Raw genomic sequence first — 19,544 nt, 5'->3', positions numbered from 1 at the left:
CCTCGACTCCCCTGGCCTTGGAGTCGAGAGCTCGGACATCGAGGGGTCACCTTCATCGGCTCCACTGACTCGGAGCCGATGAGGATTGCCCGCTCAGACACTTCCACTTCGGGCGAAGTCCACATCGGCCCGAGGGAGATTGCAATAGTAGTGGAATCTCCTTGGCGCCCGAGCGCCTCGAGCCTTTACGGAGCCGGTCCCCACTCTTCGAGCCGGGAGAAGTCGACTCGGACCCGATCGGTCTCTTCGCTCTTCGAGGATGTCCGATTCGGACGAGACAGGGTGCTTCAGAAGCTCTTCCAGTCACCGGTCTTCGCTAAATTGATCTCGACTCCTGCCCAGTTGGCTTTGGAGCCGATCCCCTATCCTTCTACTACCATTCCTCCTCCGACAGCCTCGGCGCTGGAGTCGTGTGGTGGATCCGTCGGTTATCGAGTCGGCTCCGACTCTAACTTCAACTCCGTCCGGTCGGGGTTCGTACACGGACTTCCTCAGTCGGCCCGGGAGGCTTGGATCCGATCCTTCGGTTCCGAGCCTCTCTAGGTGCGCCGGCTGCGGGGCTCCTGTTACTGTTGTGGCCTCGGGACGGACCTTCCCAGGATTCTGGGGGTCCTGCCTTCATGCCATGAGAAGTGCTTTAGCCAAATCCTCTGTGGCCACTTGACCTTTCCACCACCACCCCTTTCTTGGCGGTGACTGGCTTGGAGTCCCCTGTCTCGTGACAGCGGAGCCCTGGGCCTGAGGTTACCCCCATTGGTGGTTCCTTCTTCCTGGAGGTTCCTCCGACACTCTTCGGAGGAACCACCCAGGAAGAGACAGTGTAAGAGGAAACACGCCGACTCTGACGAGTCCTCACATCGGATACCGACCTCGATGATGGAGGGGTCCCCAAAGTCGCCTTCGAAGATGTCTCCTTTGCAGACATTTTAGAAATCCTTAAACACCGAGGCGATTGGCAGTCCAAACCCCTTCCGCTGAGGAGTCGGTGTTCCTCAAGGCCTTGGCTCAGCCCTCCGCCTCCTGGTGTCTCCGCCTCGATGAGCTTCTGGATTTGATCTCGAAGGGCGGAACACCGGATTCTGTGGAACCGTGCCAGCTCGTCCCAATAAGTTTCTCGGCACCCCCGGACAAGGAGTTCTTATCTAAGGGTGTGGCTGTAGATGCTATGGTGGTGGCATCTGCCACCCAACAAGATGTGGCAGAGGCTTCGACGTCCATCCATCCCCCTAACAAAGAGTCTAGGAGCATGGATCGGTATGGCAAGCATACCCTTACTTCAGCGGCCTTTACGTTAAGGTCTCTGAATTATTTGGCACACTTCACCAGACTACAGAGGGATCTGATCAAGGAGCTGTCGGATGCCCTCTCGGGTAACTTACCTGATCAGTTAACTCAGACGGTTAACTCTCAGTTGGCTACCCTATCCTCATTATCTAATTCGTCCATGAGGCTCATTTCCTATGCGGCCCGAAGGCAGTAGAGCGGGAACAGGTGTTGCTCACGGAGACAAGCCTGGTTACGCCTGTGTCATTTTGGAGGCCTTTAAGTCTTCCTTTGCCGACGCCCTTTGATGGGTCCTCATTGTTTGGACCCAAGGTAAAGGACACTTTGACTCGCTGAGCAGGAGGGTAAGACCTTGGCTGTCAGGAGCCGGCTTCCACTCCAGGCCTTATCCCAAGGCCAAGGGAGGGAAAATGTGGTTCCATAAGTCTCAGAAGTCTTACTGCCGCAGCAGAGCGACCCCTTCTAGAGGCAGAGGAGGGGAAATTTTTCAGGAGACGCCCCAGAGGCGGAGGCCCCGCAACACTGGAGACTGCGAGTCCTTTCGTGGCTCCTCCTCCTTCCAGCATCCCTGAAGGAGTACCCGACTGTGCAGCTCCGAGCCAGTCGGGGTCGTCAAGCACCTAAAGGCCTGGGAAGATATTACTCAGGACCAATGGGTGCTCAATCATTGCCGGAGGTTACTCCATCCCTTTGTTCAACCACCCCACCAGTCCAAAGAATCCCGGACCCACCACCCAGTCAACGGATCATGCAGCCAACGGTATCAAAGCTGCTTCAAAAGGAGTCATCCAACCTGTCCCGCAGACCAGACCGGATTAGGGACTTACTCAAGATTCTTTTGGTGCCAAAGACCGGGGACTTGAGACCCATTTTGGATCTCAGCAAACTGAACCGATTTGTAAAAAAGTCCAAATTCCGAATGGTCACTTTACAATCCATCCTCCCGCTTTTGGAGAAAGGAGTTTGGATGTGCTCCATAGACCTCAAAGACGCATACTATCACATTCTGATGGATCACGCGTCGAGGAGACACTTACGCTTCAGCCTAGGAGACAGTCATTTTCAGTTCCGAGCACTGCCCTTTGGTCTCACCACAGCCCCCAGGGTGTTTACCAAATGTTTGGCAGTCGTGACTGCTCACTTGAGAAGTCTAGGATTCCAGGTGTTTCCATACCTAGACGACTGGCTCCTAATTGCCGCCTCCAGGCATCTACTCTTGCAAAATTTAGCAGCCACGGTAGCACTGGGCGAATCCTTAGGAATCACCTTCAGTTGGTCAAAATCTGTATTGCAACCATCTCAGCGTATTCTGTTTATCGGTGCAGAAATAGATTCAAGGCAGATGCGAGTCTATCTTCCTGCAGAAAGGATCGCGACGCTTCAGTCTCAGGTCCGGGCCCTACTCCTCAGACGTCGTGCTTCAGCAAGAATGGTCCTGCAACTGTTGGGCTCCATGGCGGCCACCATTCTTCTGGTCCCCCTGGCAAGGTTGCACATGAGGATACTTCAGTGGCTCCTCTCAGTCCAATGGTCTTATCAGGACCGTCCCCTCAGTCACCACATTCTGATCACGGACACGCAAACAGGATCTTCAAGCAGGCTTCTAACCCCAATCTGAATCAAGGGCGACCCTTCGCCGCCACTCCCTCTGCCACGCTGACTACGGACGCCTCCCAGACAGGGTGGGGGTCATTATCTGGACAGGTCGGTCCAAGGCACGTGGCACCCGACGAGAGTCTTCTTCACATCAATATCCTGGAGATGAGGCGGTGCTTTTAGCGTTGCAAGCACTACACGATCACCTCCCCAGGGTACAATTGCCATTCAATCCGACAGCATGTCGGTAGTCTGGTACTAAACAAGCAAGGGAGGAACCAGGTCCTATCCCTTTGCAGAGAGGCCATGAGAGTATGGGATTGGGCATTGCTACCAAGCGCTTTCTAATGGCAACGCATTCGGGAAATCCAACGTGATAGCCGACAGACTGAGCAGAACTATTCTCTCCTCACGAGTGGTCCTTGAACAACAGAGTGATAACACAGATTTTCACAAGATGGGGAGTCCCCTGTTGCGATCTCTTCAAGCTCTTCAATGCAAGTGTCACCACTTCTTCACTCTGACCCCAGTTTCGGGGGAGTTTCCCAAGGACGCTCTAGTCCACGATTGGCCCTCCGGTCTGCTATATGCCTTTCCACCGGTTCCCCTTCTCCCCAAGGTGATTCAGAAGGCGATTCGCTTGAGAAGCAGAATGATATTAATCGCCCCATACTGGCCTCGGCAAATCTGGTTCCCCTTCCTTCACAGGTATGCATTGGAGGGTCCTTGGTTCCTGGACCAAGTTCCGGACCTTTTGACTCATCAGTCAGGACAACTCCATCAGTCCCTCCATTCGTTGAAGTCGACAGCCTGGCTACTCCTCTTCCAACCATAATTAGGAGTCACTCTTTGGCTCCTGAAGTCTTACACATCTTGTCTTCGGCCCACAAGACTTCTACAAAGAAGATATATAGCAGTAAATGGAAGAGGTTTGCTATTTGGGCCCAGCTCCGAGGATTAGACCCAATGACAGCCTCGGTATCAGAAGTACTCAAGTTTTTAGCCTCCCTGTTCCAGCAAGGTTGCTCAGTATCTACCATCAAAGTACAATTGGTGGCTATTTCCAATTTTCATGAAAGTGTGCAACCTCCCTTAATGAGCAACAAGCTCTGTAAAGCCTTTATTAAAGGAGCTTGGCTTCTACGACCCCCCATTTCGCAACCTGCACCTCCGTGGGATCTGAACGTGGTATTAGGTGCCTTAACCTCACCACCCTTTGAGCCGGCAGCAACCTGTGATCTGAAATTCCTTTCTTGGAAAACTGCCCTTCTAATTGCTATTACTTCAGCCAGACGGGTTTCAGAGCTTCAGGCTCTATGTGTTAAACCACCTTACTTGGTATTCCACAAGGATAGAGTATCTCTTAGGACAAACCCATCTTTTATACCAAAGGTTTGTTCTAATTTCTGTCTACAACAGTCGATGGAGCTACCGGTCTTCTTTCCCAAATATTCCAATAGAGCTGAATACACTTTTCACTGCTTAGATGTGCACAGGCAATTACGCTTCTATTTGGATAGGACACACAAAGCACAGAAATCAGATCAACTGTTTGTGTCCTTTTCGGATAATAGATTAGGCAAAGCCATCACTAAAGTTACTATTGCCAAGTGGATCAGGGACTGCATCACTCACGTTTATCTCATCTCAAACAAGGAGCTCATAGCTCCCATTAAAGCTCATTCCACTAGAGCTATGGCCACTTCGGCAGCTTTTCATTCCAAGCTCTCTATTGGTGACATTTGTGCGGCTGCCACGTGGTCATCTTCACACACCTTTATTTCTCACTACAAATTAGATGTGGCATCCAGGGGTCGAGCTTCCTTCGGTTCCACAGTTCTCAGGAGTGTTTTCCAGTGAGCCACCCGGGAATTAGGTGCTAGGGACACTGTCCCATCTGTAGTGAATGTAGGCGAGATAGGATCACATTACATCTTTTAGTTATGTACTTACCATAACTTTAGATGTATGGGATCCATCTCGCCTACATTCCTAATAACCCACCCTTCCATCCCCCTACCTTGTAGACCAGGAGAGACCGGACGATCCGAAATTGATCTTCTTTCCTCTCTTGAAAGACCTGAGTATGTTATAACAATAGTATGTCTCTGTGAACATGAGTGCGAACAAACGAGATCTGGGGAGGTAGTGGTGGTGCATCCTGGGATATGAGGTGACTCAGCCAATAAGAGACTGCGTTCTATTGTATAGCGCCGAGTCGGAGCCGAGGATCGGCTCCGAACCCATCTGTAGTGAATGTAGGCGAGATGGATCCCATACATCTAAAGTTATGGTAAGTACATAACTAAAAGTTTTACCTGTTTAAAAAGTTAAGGTTTAGTGGAGAGTTACTATTTTTAAAACAGCAAGATGGACTGAAAGGGGTGGTCACTTTTGTATTTTGGTACTATGAAATACAGTAGGATGGCCAATAAATTTAAATAATTGAAGGGGTGGGATTTCAAAAGTGATGATTTTGTGATTACTCACATAAGCCAGTGAAAGTAGAGAGAAATGAGATATATGGTCAGATTAACATAAGAGGCAGGCAACTAGAAAGACAGTGGTATTTAACAAGACAACTTAAATGGGTGGGAGGGCGGGAAAAAATTCTGCCTGACTCAGAACAGAGAGAGCTGCGGTCTCTTTTCAAGTTTTAATATGCTGTTAAAACAGAATGCAAGCAAAACACAAGGTAAAGAAAACAAACTACAGTATTCAAAATATAGAAAGGCAATACAGTAATACAAAAAATAACAGCAAACTAACCTTTCCTTCACAGCAAAGTGTAGCAGAGTCTGGATGAGCCTTTCTTGACAGATAATGTCAGATATATGTTAGCATCAGCCTATCTTCTTCTTCCATGGCTACTGTAGGCCTTCCCCATAGTCACAAACATTAACCTCAACTGTCACTCTAAACTGGCAGGCTGCTTTATCAAAGTAGGAACATTTGCAGCCAGACTTGCATATAAAACTCATTACTCCTTGGTATTAAAACAACAAAGTTGGCTTGAACTTCCCCACCAGCCTAGCTACTCACAATTATTCACCTCATCCAGCCTCTTATACTTGCCAAAATAAATGCCCAGCACTAAATAACACTCTATAGTGTTGTCATCCAATTAGAGACCTCCGCTCTAGCAACAGACTGCCACTATCAACCAGCAAGTCATACAACATTTCAAGAGTCTCTCTTCTCCCACTGTGTCTCAAGACTCTAGGACTCCATCCCCACTTAATTAAAGCAGAGGGAAAATCTAAATGCAGTCAAAACCCTATACCATACTTGGCACTGTCCATCTAATTGTCCTGATTAGTCTCCTCCATAGACCATTCTTGCCAGTAACTTCAACTTCCACATTGCTTTTACCCATCATCATCATCTTCTTTCGGCTGTTCCCGTTAGGGGTCACCACAGCAGATCACCCGTTTCCATTTCTTCCTGTCCTCTGCATCTTGCTCTGTCACACCAACCACCTGCATGTCCTCTCTCACCACATCCATAAACCTTATCTTAGGCCTTCCTCTTTTCCTGTTACCTGGTAGCTTCATCCTTAGCATCTTTTTCCCAATATACTCAGCATCCCTCCTCAGCACATGTCCAAACCAACGTAATCGTGCCTCTCTGGCTTTGTCTCCAAACCTTCCAACCTGGGCTGACCCTCTAATATACTTATTCCTTATTCTGTCCACCCTCGCCACACCCAGTGCAAATCTTAACATCTTAACATCTTTACTTCTGCCACATCCAGCTCAAACTCCTGCCTTTTTGTCAGAGCCACTGTCTCCAACCCATATAACATAGCTGGTCTCACTACCCTCTTGTAGACCTTCCCTTTCACTCTTACAGGTACTCGTCTGTCACAAATCACTCCTGACACTCTTCTCCACCCACTCCATCCTGCCTGTACTCTCTTCTTCACCTCTCTTCCACACTCACCGTTACTCTGAACTATTGACCCCAAGTATTTAAACTCATCCACCTTCGCCACCTCTACTCCTTGCATCCTCACCATTCCTCTATCCTCCCTCTCATTCACACACATATATTCTGTCTTAGTCCTGCTGACCTTCATTCCTCTTCTCTCTAGAGCATATCTCCATCTCTCCAGGGTCTCCTCCACCTGTTCCCTACTCTCACTACAGATCACAATGTCATCTGCAAACATCATAGTCCATGGGACTCCTGTCTGATCTCGCCTGTCAACCTGTCCATCACCATTGCAAATAAGAAAGGGCTCAGAGCTGATCCTTGATGTAACCCCACCTCCACCTTAAACGCATCCGTCACTCCCACCGCAGACCTCACCGCTGTCAGACTACCCTCGTACATATCCTGTACCACTCTTACATACTTTTCTGACACTCCTGACTTCCTCATACAATACCACAACTCCTCTCTAGGCACCCTGTCATACGCTTTCTCTAAGTCTACAAAACACAATGCAACTCCTTCCGACATTCCCTGTACTTCTCCATCAACACTCTCAGAGCAAAGATCGCATCTGTAGTGCTCTTTCCTGGCATGAAACCATACTGCTGATCACTAATCATCACGTCCCTTCTTAACCTTGCTTCCACTACTCTTTCCCATAACTTCATGCTGTGACTGATCAGTTTAATCCCTCTGTAGTTACTACAGCTCTGCACATCACCCTTATTCTTAAAAATCGGTACCAAAACACTTTTTCTCCATTCCTCAGGCATCCTCTCACTTTCCAAGATTTCAATAAACAATCTGGTTAAAAACTCCACTGCCATTTCACCTAAACACTTCCATGCTTCCACAGGTATGTCATCTGGGCCAACAAGCCTTACCATTCTTCATTCTCTTCATAGCTATCCTTACTTCCTCCTTGCTAATCCATTGTACTTCATGATTCACTATCCCTACATCATCCAACCTTCTCTCCCTCTCATTCTCTTCATTCATCAACCCCTCAAAGTACTCTTTCCATCTCCTCAACACACTCTCCTTGCTTGTGTGTATGTTTCCCTCATTATCCTTTATCACCTTTACCTGCTGCACATCTTTCCTAGCTCGGTCCCTCTGTCTAGCCAATCGGTACAGGTCCTTTTCTCTCTCCTTAGTGTCCAACCCTTCATACAACTCTTCATATGCCCTATCCTTAGCCTTCGCCACCTCTGTCTTTGCCATGCACCTCATCTCCTTATACTCCTGTCTACTTTCTTCATCTCTCTGACAATCCCACTTCTTTTTTGCCAACCTCTTTCTCTGTATACTCTCCTGTACTTCCTCATTCTACCACCATGTCTCCTTGTCGTCCTTCCTCTGTCCAGATGTGATACCAAGCACCTTTCTAGCCGTCTCCCTTACTAGCTCTGCTGTAGTTACCCAGCTATTTGGTAACTCTTCACTGCCACCCAGTGCCTGCCTTAACTCATCCCTGAACTCCACCTCACAATTACCCTTTTTCAATTTCCACCACTTGATCCTTGGTGCTGCCCTCACACTCCTCCTCCTCTTCTTGATAACCAACGTCATCCTACAAACCACTATCCTATGCTGCCTAACTACACTTTCTCCGGTCACCACTTTACAGTCTCCAAACTCCTTCAAACTGGCCCTCCCACATAAGATATAATCCACCTGTGTGTATCTTCCTCCACTCTTGTATGTCGCCCTATGCTCCTCCCTCTTGTTAAAATATGTATTCACCACTGCCATGTCCATCCTTTTCGCAAAATCCACTACCATCTGACCTTCTGCATTCCTTTGTTTAACACCATACCTACCCATCACTTCCTCATCCCCTCTCTTCCCTTCACCAACATGCCCATTGAAATCTGCTCCAATCACCACTCTCTCACCTTTGGGTACATTCATCACCACTTCATCCAATTCACTCCAAAATGTTTTTCTTTCTCATCCATTGCACAACCAACTTGTGGAGCATACGCACTAACAACATTAATCATTACACCATCAATTTCCAGCTTCATAAAGATCACTCTATCCGACACTCTCTTCACCTCCAAAACACTCTCAGCATACTGTTCCTTCAGAATAACTCCTACGCCATTTCTCCTCTCATCCACACCATGATACAACAATTTGAGCCCACCTCCGATACACCTAGCCTTACTCCCCTTCCATCTGGTCTCTTGCACACACAATATACCAACCTTCCTTCTGTCCATCATATCAGCTACCTCTCTCCCTATACCAGTCATACTGCCAACATTCAAAGTTCCGACCCTCACTACCAGCTACCTCTCTCCCTATACCAGTCATACTGCCAACATTCAAAGTTCCGACCTTCACTACCACAGTCCTAGCCTTTCTCCTCTCTTCCTGCCTTCGGCCATGTCTTCCGCCTCTTTTCCTTCTTCGGCCAACAGTAGCCCAATTTCCGCCAGCACCCTGTAGGCTAACAGTACTGGTGGCGGTTGTTGTTAACCCGGGCCTCGACCGGTCCGGTATAAAAATTTTTCTTGGTGACTGCATGAAATGTTGTGGTGAAGTTTTATGCCGGATCCCCTTCCTGACCCAACCCTCCGCATTTATCCGGGCTTGGGACCGGCACAAAGAAATGCACTGGCTTGTGCATCCCCAGTGGCTGGGTTTTCCACATTGCTTTTACCCACTTTAGTATGTTTGCCTCCGTCTGTATATTTTGCTAACAACACTGATCCCTTTTACTTCTACCATGCACTGACTAATCACACCACTCACTATGGACCTGTTCCACTAACTCTGTTCCTATACATACCTTCAGCATTTTCCCTCGCTACTACCATTTATTCCCATCTCATCCATCTATTACAGTGCTTCACTAATACTTTCCTTTTTGCAACTCACTATTACTGTCAAGGTATTTAGTGTATTAAATGTTCTGTTTGTATTTCATTTTAATTTGTGTTAGTATTGTAACAAACATGTATAAATATTTGTTTACTTGTGTGGAAACTATGTATATCAGAAATTATTGTTACCTTATGTAATTATATGTAATTTCATTGTGGAGCTTTTCTCCACAGGCCTCCACTGAATATGATATTTTTGTCCAGTCTTACTTCCTCAGTCAACAATGACAAATAAATCAATATATAAATTTCCAATCCACGCCTTTCTAAAGGTGCTGTCTTTCAAGGCATCCTTTGCAGTGATCCACCCAGAAAGTTCTGAGTGGGACTGTAGAGTTAAAGTAAGATGGACTGGTCTTATCACATATGAAACTTGTGTTCTTGCCGTAATGGTAAATGTGTAGCACTGTAAGTTCATAGCTGAATACTAGGCTAACTGTCCTGAAGGGCTGTTTTAACCAAGGAGTGTTATCCCATTTAGGCATTCAGAATGCCCTTCTCGTGATTTTCATTTGTGAATAAGCGTTTCTGACATCATGCACTGCATACAGCACTTCACCATCCTAAGAGTCATATCTGTCTTCTCTGTATGACCCAACCCTTCTTCTGTCCCCTACCCTTTTGGTAGGAATTTGGAAGTAGCTATAGAAGGCTTGTTCTCTCCTTCCTTGGTGTATTCTTTTCTTGTGTTCTCCCATTTGTGTGGACTAACAGAGGTCTGGAGAGAGGTTCTTTGCACACATAATTGTGGAAAAGAGAGGAATTTAGTAACCTGGAAAAGTTCGGCCATCAAGCTGCCTGAGTGCTGTTAGTCTTGAGTGCTACGGAGTAGAAGATGAAGAACCTGGTCCATCATGTAAGTACAGATCATTTGTTTTTGCTTCTCTCGCAGCTCCTCCTCCACTCCACTTAATGTTTATATCTGTACGTATGTGTATTTGTTACAGTTTTACTGTTAAGAATCGTTGTATGTGCACTATTTCTTATGCTGCTAAGGTGTGTTGGGGAAGAATGTAATTGGGTTGATTTCGTATATTTCTTATTTTTGTCTTTCAGAGTCCATATAGAACTGTTCTCCGAGATAGTGCTGTGCCAACTATATTTGACCTCACAAGTCATCTCAACAATCCACGAAGCAGACATAGAAAGAGAATTAAAGAGCTGGTATGCCTTCATATTGTTTTCCTTCTAACAGCAATCTTTAAAGGCACATGCTTACAGAATTGTAAAGAGCACTGAAGGACTTTAGTACAGGTAGAGCAGGCTACTAGTAGTTTGGATCCGAGGCATGTCTGGGAACCAAGGCTTTTATATACAAAATCACAAATACAGCTAATACATTTTGGAGGCTAACCATATGGAAATTCTTGAATTAGCACTTCATGTAATTTCTGACCTTTTTGTAAGTCCCTCAAATGTCATAATGTAAATAAGGTAGGTAGCATGCCTTTTAAATGTGTACTCCCACATCGTCCTGTATTTGTCTGATCCATGTTCTTTCTAGTTTGCTTTGAGGAACAGTGCAGCTGCAGTACTCTTCTGTTATGTTATTTACCTTATAATCTGTCTCGTAAACATTGAGAAAGTTTACCAGTTGATAACAATTCTCAGGTGAATTTTATTACTTCTGCATATTCTGTCTTATCAGATGTTGGCCATCATAGCTTTTTCATTTTGAATTATCTTCAACATTGCCATGAGGTACTGCTAATGTAAGGCCTTTCTTGCCTGTTTTCTTGCGAACAAACATGATAAAGATAAATGTGGTTTAAAAACCAAAACTAACGCTAACCTCCAAACCTATAAATACCTTAGAAACAAAGCTAAGCACAAAATAAAATTTGACAAGGAGGCTTACTACACAAATCTCCAAAATACAAATTAAAACAATCCCAATCAACCAGCTGTTTTACTCTGGTCATGTTACCCAACCTACCCCCTCTACATGCTCACAAATGATTAGCATCCCCACGCAGTTCAGCTCATATTTCATAAGACAGAATTGCCTCACTATTAAAAGTTCCTGCTCTCCAACATTAACACTATCTCCAGCGCATCTACCATGTAGTAACTCAATCTCCTTTTCTACACTCTCAGAAAACTCCTCCCCCAATGAAAACCTGCTGTTCTAGCCCTTGAAAACTTACCTGCAGAGTACATCAAAATAGCAGCAGGCACCAGAGACTAGCCAATCTTGATTCTAAAAGAAAACCATTTACCTGAGCTGTAAAATAATCATACATTCTGCCACTCCATAAAGGCAGAAACTCTACTGATTTCTGCAGTTAAAGACTAATTGCATTCTGTCCCCCTATCCAAGATGTTAGAACAGTTTATTCAAAACCAGCTTCTTAATTTCATCATCACTAACAACCTGCTGTCTCCTACCCAACATGGTTTATGCCAGCATCATAGTACTTCCACAGCCCTTTATCAACATAAGCCACAACAGAAAGTTCGGCATCTTGACAGGTCAAGAAATACTGCAAATTCATAGATTTATAGATTGTTTTACTAGGCTAACAACTGGGGGAGGAGGCGTTCTAAGCCTAGCCAAAATTTCCTGAATGAATAATGGTTTCCTGTATGTGAATAGGACATTGAGAGCCAGGCATTTATAAGCTGCCTCTCTCCATAAGTGACATGGGTGCCAGGCTTGATGTAAATTTCCTGTTCCCCATCCACTGGTCTTTGTTGCATTTAAACTGGGGTAATAGATGAACTCAGCTTCAGACAGATGGGAAGCCTGTTCCATAGGAAGGGCAGCCTCTGAGACATGTATGTCTATCCCACATGTTCTGTTTAAGTCACAGACAAAATTCAGGACACTAGGCCTTGCATTCTTGTACTCTTTGACTTACCGAGTATGTAGGAGATTCATAAGTGTGGGGTTTGTGGATGCCTTGTAAGCCAGGCATAGATCACCCCACAGCAATCTATAGGAGACTGAGTAGAGGGAAAGAGCTTTAAGGGTCTCTGCATAAGGCATGTTTACTATGCCTTATATTCTTTTTGTAAAGAACCCCTAAGGTTGCTCTAGTTGCTGCATATACCTGGTCAGGTACATACCAAAGGAAGCATCGTACTCTGTGACTGACCCCTCAGTAATCTATAGGAGACTAAGTAGCGGTAAAGGGCTTTAAGGAGCTCTGCATAAGGCAGGTTTGTTACTCCTTGTATTATTTTTGTAAGGAACCCCTGAGGTTGCTCTAGTTGCTGCATATGCCTGGACAGGTACATACCAAAGGAAGCATCGTACTCTGACTGATCCCTCAGTAATCTGTAGGAGACTGAGTAGCGGGAAAGGGATTTAAGGGGCTCTGCATAAGGCAGATTTGCTATGCCTTATATTATTTTTGTAAGGAACCCCTGAGGTTGCTCTAGTTGCTGTATATCCCTGGTCAGGTACATACCAAAGGAAGCATCGTACTCTGTGACTGACCCCTCAGTAATCTATAGGAGACTGAGTAGAGGGAAAGAGCTTTAAGGGGCTCTGCATAAGGCAGGTTTGCTATGTCTTATATTCTTTTTGTAAAGAACCCCTGAAGTTGCTCTAGTTGCTGCATATGCCTGGTCAGGTCCATACCCAAGGAGCATTGTACTCTATGGTTGGTGTGATAAGGGCAGAGTACAGCTGGGATAATGACTTGTTTGGGCCTAGGTGCCATGCCCTTACTTATCAATTGTTTACCATAAAAGGATTTCCTCACCACTGTGGCCACCAGATCCGTGGCAACTGGGTTGACTCTTAGGGGGATATTGTCAACATATGGTAATTAGCCAGGATGATTGACTTCCCAAAGGGTGCAATTATGTATTTTTTAACATTGAGTTTAAGACCATGGCTTTGGCACCATTTGTTAGTCAGAGGTATACCTTTTTGAAGAATGCTAGCTAATGTACTGAGTGGTTTGCTGGTCTTATCATAGCAGGCTTGCATTCGTCTCAGCCATAAACCTTCAGGATGTGAGAAGCATTTTTGTCTCCCATACAATGATGATTCGAAAACTTACCTTACTGGGACTGGGTTCATCATCATTCTCCTGATTCAAGAGCTATATGTCTAATAAATCAGAGGCTGTAAAATGGCAAAATACTTTCTCCCCCCTGTAAGTAGGAGTATGGCAGGGGATCCATTCTCGGACCCCTACTAATTATCATATCAATGACTTAAACGCAGCCAGTAAACATGTCACCGTTGTGCAGTATGCAGAAGACTTGACACTCATCTGCACAACAAAAAGCCTTGATAAGCTTTGTTTCGTTAAGTCTTCAGCCTAAGCTCCTCTGACAGCACAAAAAATGAACTGGCTAGTACCATTACTAAGCTACTAGGAGTCACTGTTGGTAAACAACTTAAATATGTCCACCATATAGCAGAATCAGTTAAGGAACCCTTTAAAAGCTAGGCTGACTGCACAGGCTATATCCTTATTACCCAACTCTGCAAGAAGACCCATTGCCTAAACCTTCCTGGTTCCTACACTCTTCTGTTCCGCGCGTGCACTGATTAACCTATGTGCCTCACAATCCAGCCTCCTTCAGTAGTGTTATAATAAAGATGCGAAAATTGCCTCCAGCTTACCTTATAAATGACACCACTGTCATGCTCTTAAACTGGTGGCCGCCTAGTTGAAGCTATGAGCAATGACCTCTAGAAGGACAGTTTTAAAGAACAAGCAAGCTTTTCTAGCATAAGTAAACACTGCAACATGGAACCAGGTCATGAATGGAGGCCCACTGTGGAAATTGTTACATAACAAAGGCTTTACATATTTCAGGGGAAGCACGATAACAGTCAGTTCTGCAGTAAAAACAAGAATTGGCACGCTGAAGGAAAAATACAAGGCACAAGCAACTGTTCAAAACGAAGACTCAAGTCCAGGCAACTGTAGAGTCGTCACACCAATTTAATAAAACCAAAAACTTGAAGCGCTTTTTGTTTGCAGTCATGCAAACTTCATCAGAAGTACAGACACACAGAGTTAAGCCATCCTTAAATAATCATTTGATCAAAAAAAACACGGGACAATCAGTTAATTAATTACTTAAAAAGACATTTCAAAAACTGCATAAAATGTGTCAGAAACTATGTATCAAAATAATTATTACATTTAAACAGGTGCTGTATATTAAATTCTATGAAGAATAAAGATACATATTAAAAAACTTTGTACATGTTAAAAAACTTTAAATAAACAAGCCCGTTAACCCTAATTTAAAGTACCCGTAAGTGCTACAAAAATAAATACCAATGTTATTACCAGCTTAACAATAAAAATTGATTCAAGAGTTTGATGGCAACATTCACCTTTGCAAACTCTTGAGTTTGAGAACACTACTAATAGAGCATGCCTCATTTAATCCTGGAATGTTGTATGCATTAAGTTTGATCTGCCACTTTAATTCGAAGGACACATTTTATGCAATTTTTAAAATGTCTTTTTAAGTAATTAATTAACTGATTTTCCCTCATTTTTTTGATCAAGTGATTATTTAACGATGGCTTAACTCTGTGTGTCTGTACTTCTGATGAAGTTTGCATGACTGCAAACGAAAAGCGCTTCAAGTTTTTAGTTTTATTAAATTGGTGTGACGACTCTACAGTTCCCTGGACTTGTGTCTTCGTTTTGAACGCTGAAGGAAGACTAGTCTTCTAATCACTGTACCTAAAACGCCAGTAACCTTGTCCACAGTTATAGGTCGTAGGTGATTAGGTGATTACTAGGCTAACAGCCACAAGGGCCTTTTTAAGCCTAGCCATGCATCCCAAATCTCTGACAACGTCTAGTACCCTTGTAAGTGTAAGCAGGGGCTTGGGCGATGAAACATTTACAAGCAGGGGCGGGGAGATGAACCATTTACAGGGTACCCATGTCCATTAGAGACAAGTGCCAAACCAAGGATGAATTTCCTGTTTTCCCCCATTCAGTTGTCCAAGCTAAACTTAAATTGGGTTAGGGAGGAACTCTGCTTCACATGGATGGGAAGCCTGTTCCAAAGAAAAGGTAGTCTCTGGGATATATATCTGTCTCTCCAGCAGGTCCTATTTATATCACAGGCAAGGTTTAAGTCTTTAGAATGGGTAATTCTGGTGCAGTTTGTTTTGCGGATATGCAGGAGGTCCATCAGAGTGGGGTCTGACAATGCCTTTTGTGCCAGGCATAGATCTCCCCTCAAAAGCCTGTAGGAGAGAGAATACAGAGATAGGACCTTGAGGCAGTCTGCATAGGACATGTTACTTAATTACCTACACCTGTTACTTAATTACCTGTTAATTGCATCACTTAATGCGCAGTTAGTTACCTTCCCTAATCCAGCATGATTAGTTCTGAACCCAAAGTGACGTAACTGCCTCCTTCCTGCCTGCCAATATTAATGCTGTTTACACAGCAGTGTAAGTTTAGACTTCCGAGTTCGGAAGCAGTTTTTAAAGTAATTTTATTTGTAAATTGAAATGAAATTACCTTTGGTTTTTGCATAAAACAAAAGGTATGCAAAAAATCAAAGGTCATTTTGATCCTTTAGACATGATCTTTAAAGCTGTTTCTGTCTTTTTCCCTTTGATTTTATTAGGTCAGACTGGTATATTATTCCCTGATCACTCTTTACTCCTCTCTTACATTAGGGCATTTATGCCCCCTTTTGTCCATCTTAATCTTGCTGTCTTGTTGGCAAGTATTTGCAATAAAGCTCTAGCATGATGTCTACCCTTTTTCAATTTGCAAGCCAGTTTGCTTTGTCATTCCTCAGAACCATCACTTCATATTACAAATGATTCCTTCTTAGAGGGTGGGGAGTAACACATTCATGTTTGCAACATGTAGCATTATGGTCTTCTACAAAAGTTTCACTAACATTAGTTTGCTAGAACATTGGGTAGTCATGGTGGTACTGCTACTCTTTGTGTTAAACATGAAACCATTTTGTATGCCACTTTAGACAGCTTTACCAGATTTTAACTTTTGAACATGAAAGGAAGAACAGTGTCCTTTTCTGTATGCTTGGAGGCTGAAATGATTTGGAATTGGTCTCAGAATGAAAGTTGTATATCAGTGCCATGCACAGTGTGGGAGCAAGTTTTCTTGGCAAGTGACCTTGGAAGAAGAACTTCTCTCAGAAATTGAGGAATGCTTCCAAGCAAAAGGCAGGAGTATTGCATCATCTAGCTGCATTGTCCATATGAGCCAGGAGGGTGTCTGAGCTAGACCAACAGTGAGTGTCATAACTGCTGGTCAGGATTGCTTGTAAGGTTTGGATGGTTCTAACTCGCCTTGGTTTACAGAATGATAAAAAAAAGACCAGTGAGTCTGGGTTATAGCCACTGGTGACTGTTGTAAAGGTTAAGTCTTCAGCCAGAAAGAGCTCTAGTTAGATTCTAGGCTGTATACACAAAATTATTTGAGCAGCTCCAGACTGTATTTTTTAAAGAAGCTGTAAAGACAGCTTCTCATTCAGAATGAGGTTGGGGACATGTCTGCCTTCTGCTTGCTCCAAAGGGGAAGGAGAGATTTTTTTTCCAGTCTTAGACTTGTGTGTCTTCAGAGAGCACATCTGGTATATCAGAGTCGAAGGAAAGGAGGCCCATACTCACAAACTAATAGGACTGAAGCCGCAAGCCTTTAGTCTGCTTGGCGTCTGAAGCTTTCTTGGGTTACTACGTACCTCTTTTGTCCCTAATGTTCTGTCAGCTGGCTTCCTCTCCATGTCTCTCTTGCCCCATGTAACTAGTTGGATTGAAGAAAGGGCTCTGTTGCTAAAATATTTTTTCCAGATTGATATTTAGTGTGATATAATTTGGAGTGTTATCATTAAAACTATCAATCTGATGTTGTCAGTTTTCATTCATTCCTCAACAGTTGGTATTGGATCTGACTCGGCTGTTTTTTACAGCTCGTGGCCACATAATGCTGTATCCCCCATCATACCTCAGATCTCGTTTGCCTCCTTCGCATATGGACATGGTCGCTGTGAGCTGTTCAGCATTGGTTAAGTTAGTCAGCTAAGTGAATTATTTAATCATTTCTTTACTCGTGTGTGTGTGTGTGTGTGTGTGTGTGTGTGTGTGTGTGTGTGTGTGTGTGTGTGTGTATATATATATATATATATATATATATATATATATATATGTATGTATAAAATCTACATCCTGCCTCCTCCACTGATTAAGTGTATTTCTGAATACCATAGTTGGTATTTCTCTCTGCTGCCCTCCCCCTTCCTTCTCATACCCTTGTTGGGAGTTTCTCTTCAATGATATTTTAAAAAAAAAAAAAAAAAAACTTTTTGTCTCTTTTTTTGTCCCACCCCCCGTAGTTAGATTTACAGTATAAGATATCTTAAAAGCTTTCAGGCTTTAAAAAAATGTAAACACTGTGGGCATGAACTTCCTTTGTCTGATGCACATGATTTGTGCATTTATTGTTTAGGCCCTGATTGTTTAAAAATTGACAGTGACATCTGCAAGTCATTTAATCCTCGAGCGATTGTAGATTGCAAGAATAAGTTAATTCTGAAAAGTCTGCTCCCTGCAACCTTTTCGGACTCACTATCCTAGGCTCAGCCCCATTAAGCATGACAGTAAAGAGCACAGGAAAAGGCCATTGATCTGTCTGGATCTTCTACTCCATCCTCAGATCCTCCAATGGAGACTGCTCGAAAACTGTGAAAGTACGATCTGAAGTCTAAATCTTCAGATCAGTCAGCATCTGATGTCCGATCTGCTTCCTTTAGCTGTAAAACACTTACCCTGAATGAGGTATGTGGCATGTTTAGATCCTGTACATTCTAAAGTGCCACCTCCCTTTTTTTGGGAGACACCGACATTCCAGGTCCCCATCAGTAGCCTCATCCTCTTGTTCTTCCAAGAGCCTGACAGAAGCTGATATGGATAGAGTGATGAGGAAGTTTCGCTTTAGATGAGAGTTCTCCTGGCTCCTACTCCTTCGGACCAGCAGGCCTTTACAAGTATGACATTGCCCATCTTGGCTCCTTCACCGATCTGACCAATGGTTTCAGAGCCTTCAGATCCAAGTCTTCTGGGACGGTCTTTGTTGGATTGAAGATTATGGTATCTTTCACTGCAGTACATTCCTTGAGTACACCAGCTCCGATCATGTTGGAACCAGATAATTCTTGGAGTCAAAGCACCTTTGTCAGGTCCAGGGTGATAGTTGACTCTGAAGTTATCTGAGCCACCATTGCACCTCGGAGCCTCGGCATTGGACAGTTCATCTCTAACTTCTGCCTCTGATGGACTGCCTTCGAGTCAGAGGGAGACGGTGGTCTGGAAGAATGTCTTCTCGGCTCCATCTTCATCCTCCTTGGAATGCTGTGCCTTTGAGGTGGTAGAGAGAATGTTCTCTGCTTCTGGAGGACAGATGGTTCCACCCCCTTTTAGATCTCCCTTCTGAATCCCATATGTGTCTGCTTCTTGAACCTCTTCATTCTACTCCACAGGGACGGCCAGCCCAAAGTCACCAGGCTACCCAGCAGGGTATTCTTATTTCTTCCGGTACTTCTGTGGAACATCCCACTGAAGAAGTGCCTAGGAAGAGAAAGTGCAAGAGGAGGCACTTAGATTCTCCTCAGGAGTTGGTCACTGAAGATACTGATTTTTGATGAGTGGGAGGGGTCCTCAAGATCACCACCTGATGACGTCTCCTTTGGAGAGATTGTAGAGATCCTCTAACAAAGCGGTGGTGGGTCTACCGATAATCCTTCCCAAGAGGAAACTGGATCTCTGGAAGCCTTTGGGTTTGGCCCATCTACCTCCTGGGTGAGTCTGCCCTCCAACAAGCTCATTGATTTGATCTCTAGATGGGTGTGGAAGGA

At 44.5% G+C, this 19,544-nt stretch overlaps 1 protein-coding gene across 1 annotated transcript in view; it reads left to right on the top strand.

Annotated features, from left to right (window-relative positions):
• The window catches only part of THAP12 (THAP domain containing 12), a 299,454-nt gene that overhangs the window by 74,878 nt on the left and 205,032 nt on the right, over positions 1–19,544 (top strand). Inside the window, exons 4-5 of the mRNA XM_044072831.1 lie at positions 10,658–10,706; positions 10,767–10,874. Of these exons, the coding sequence (XP_043928766.1) occupies positions 10,658–10,706; positions 10,767–10,874 (157 nt within the window). The remainder of the gene's footprint in view (positions 1–10,657; positions 10,707–10,766; positions 10,875–19,544) is intronic.

Source organism: Protopterus annectens, chromosome 5.part1 (assembly GCF_019279795.1).
Source record: "Protopterus annectens isolate FY-2018-M chromosome 5.part1, PAN1.0, whole genome shotgun sequence".
In the NCBI taxonomy this organism is placed as follows: Eukaryota; Metazoa; Chordata; order Ceratodontiformes; family Protopteridae; genus Protopterus; species Protopterus annectens.
Note: the sequence above shows the minus strand (reverse complement) of the source record. Positions and strands in the feature narration are given on the sequence as shown.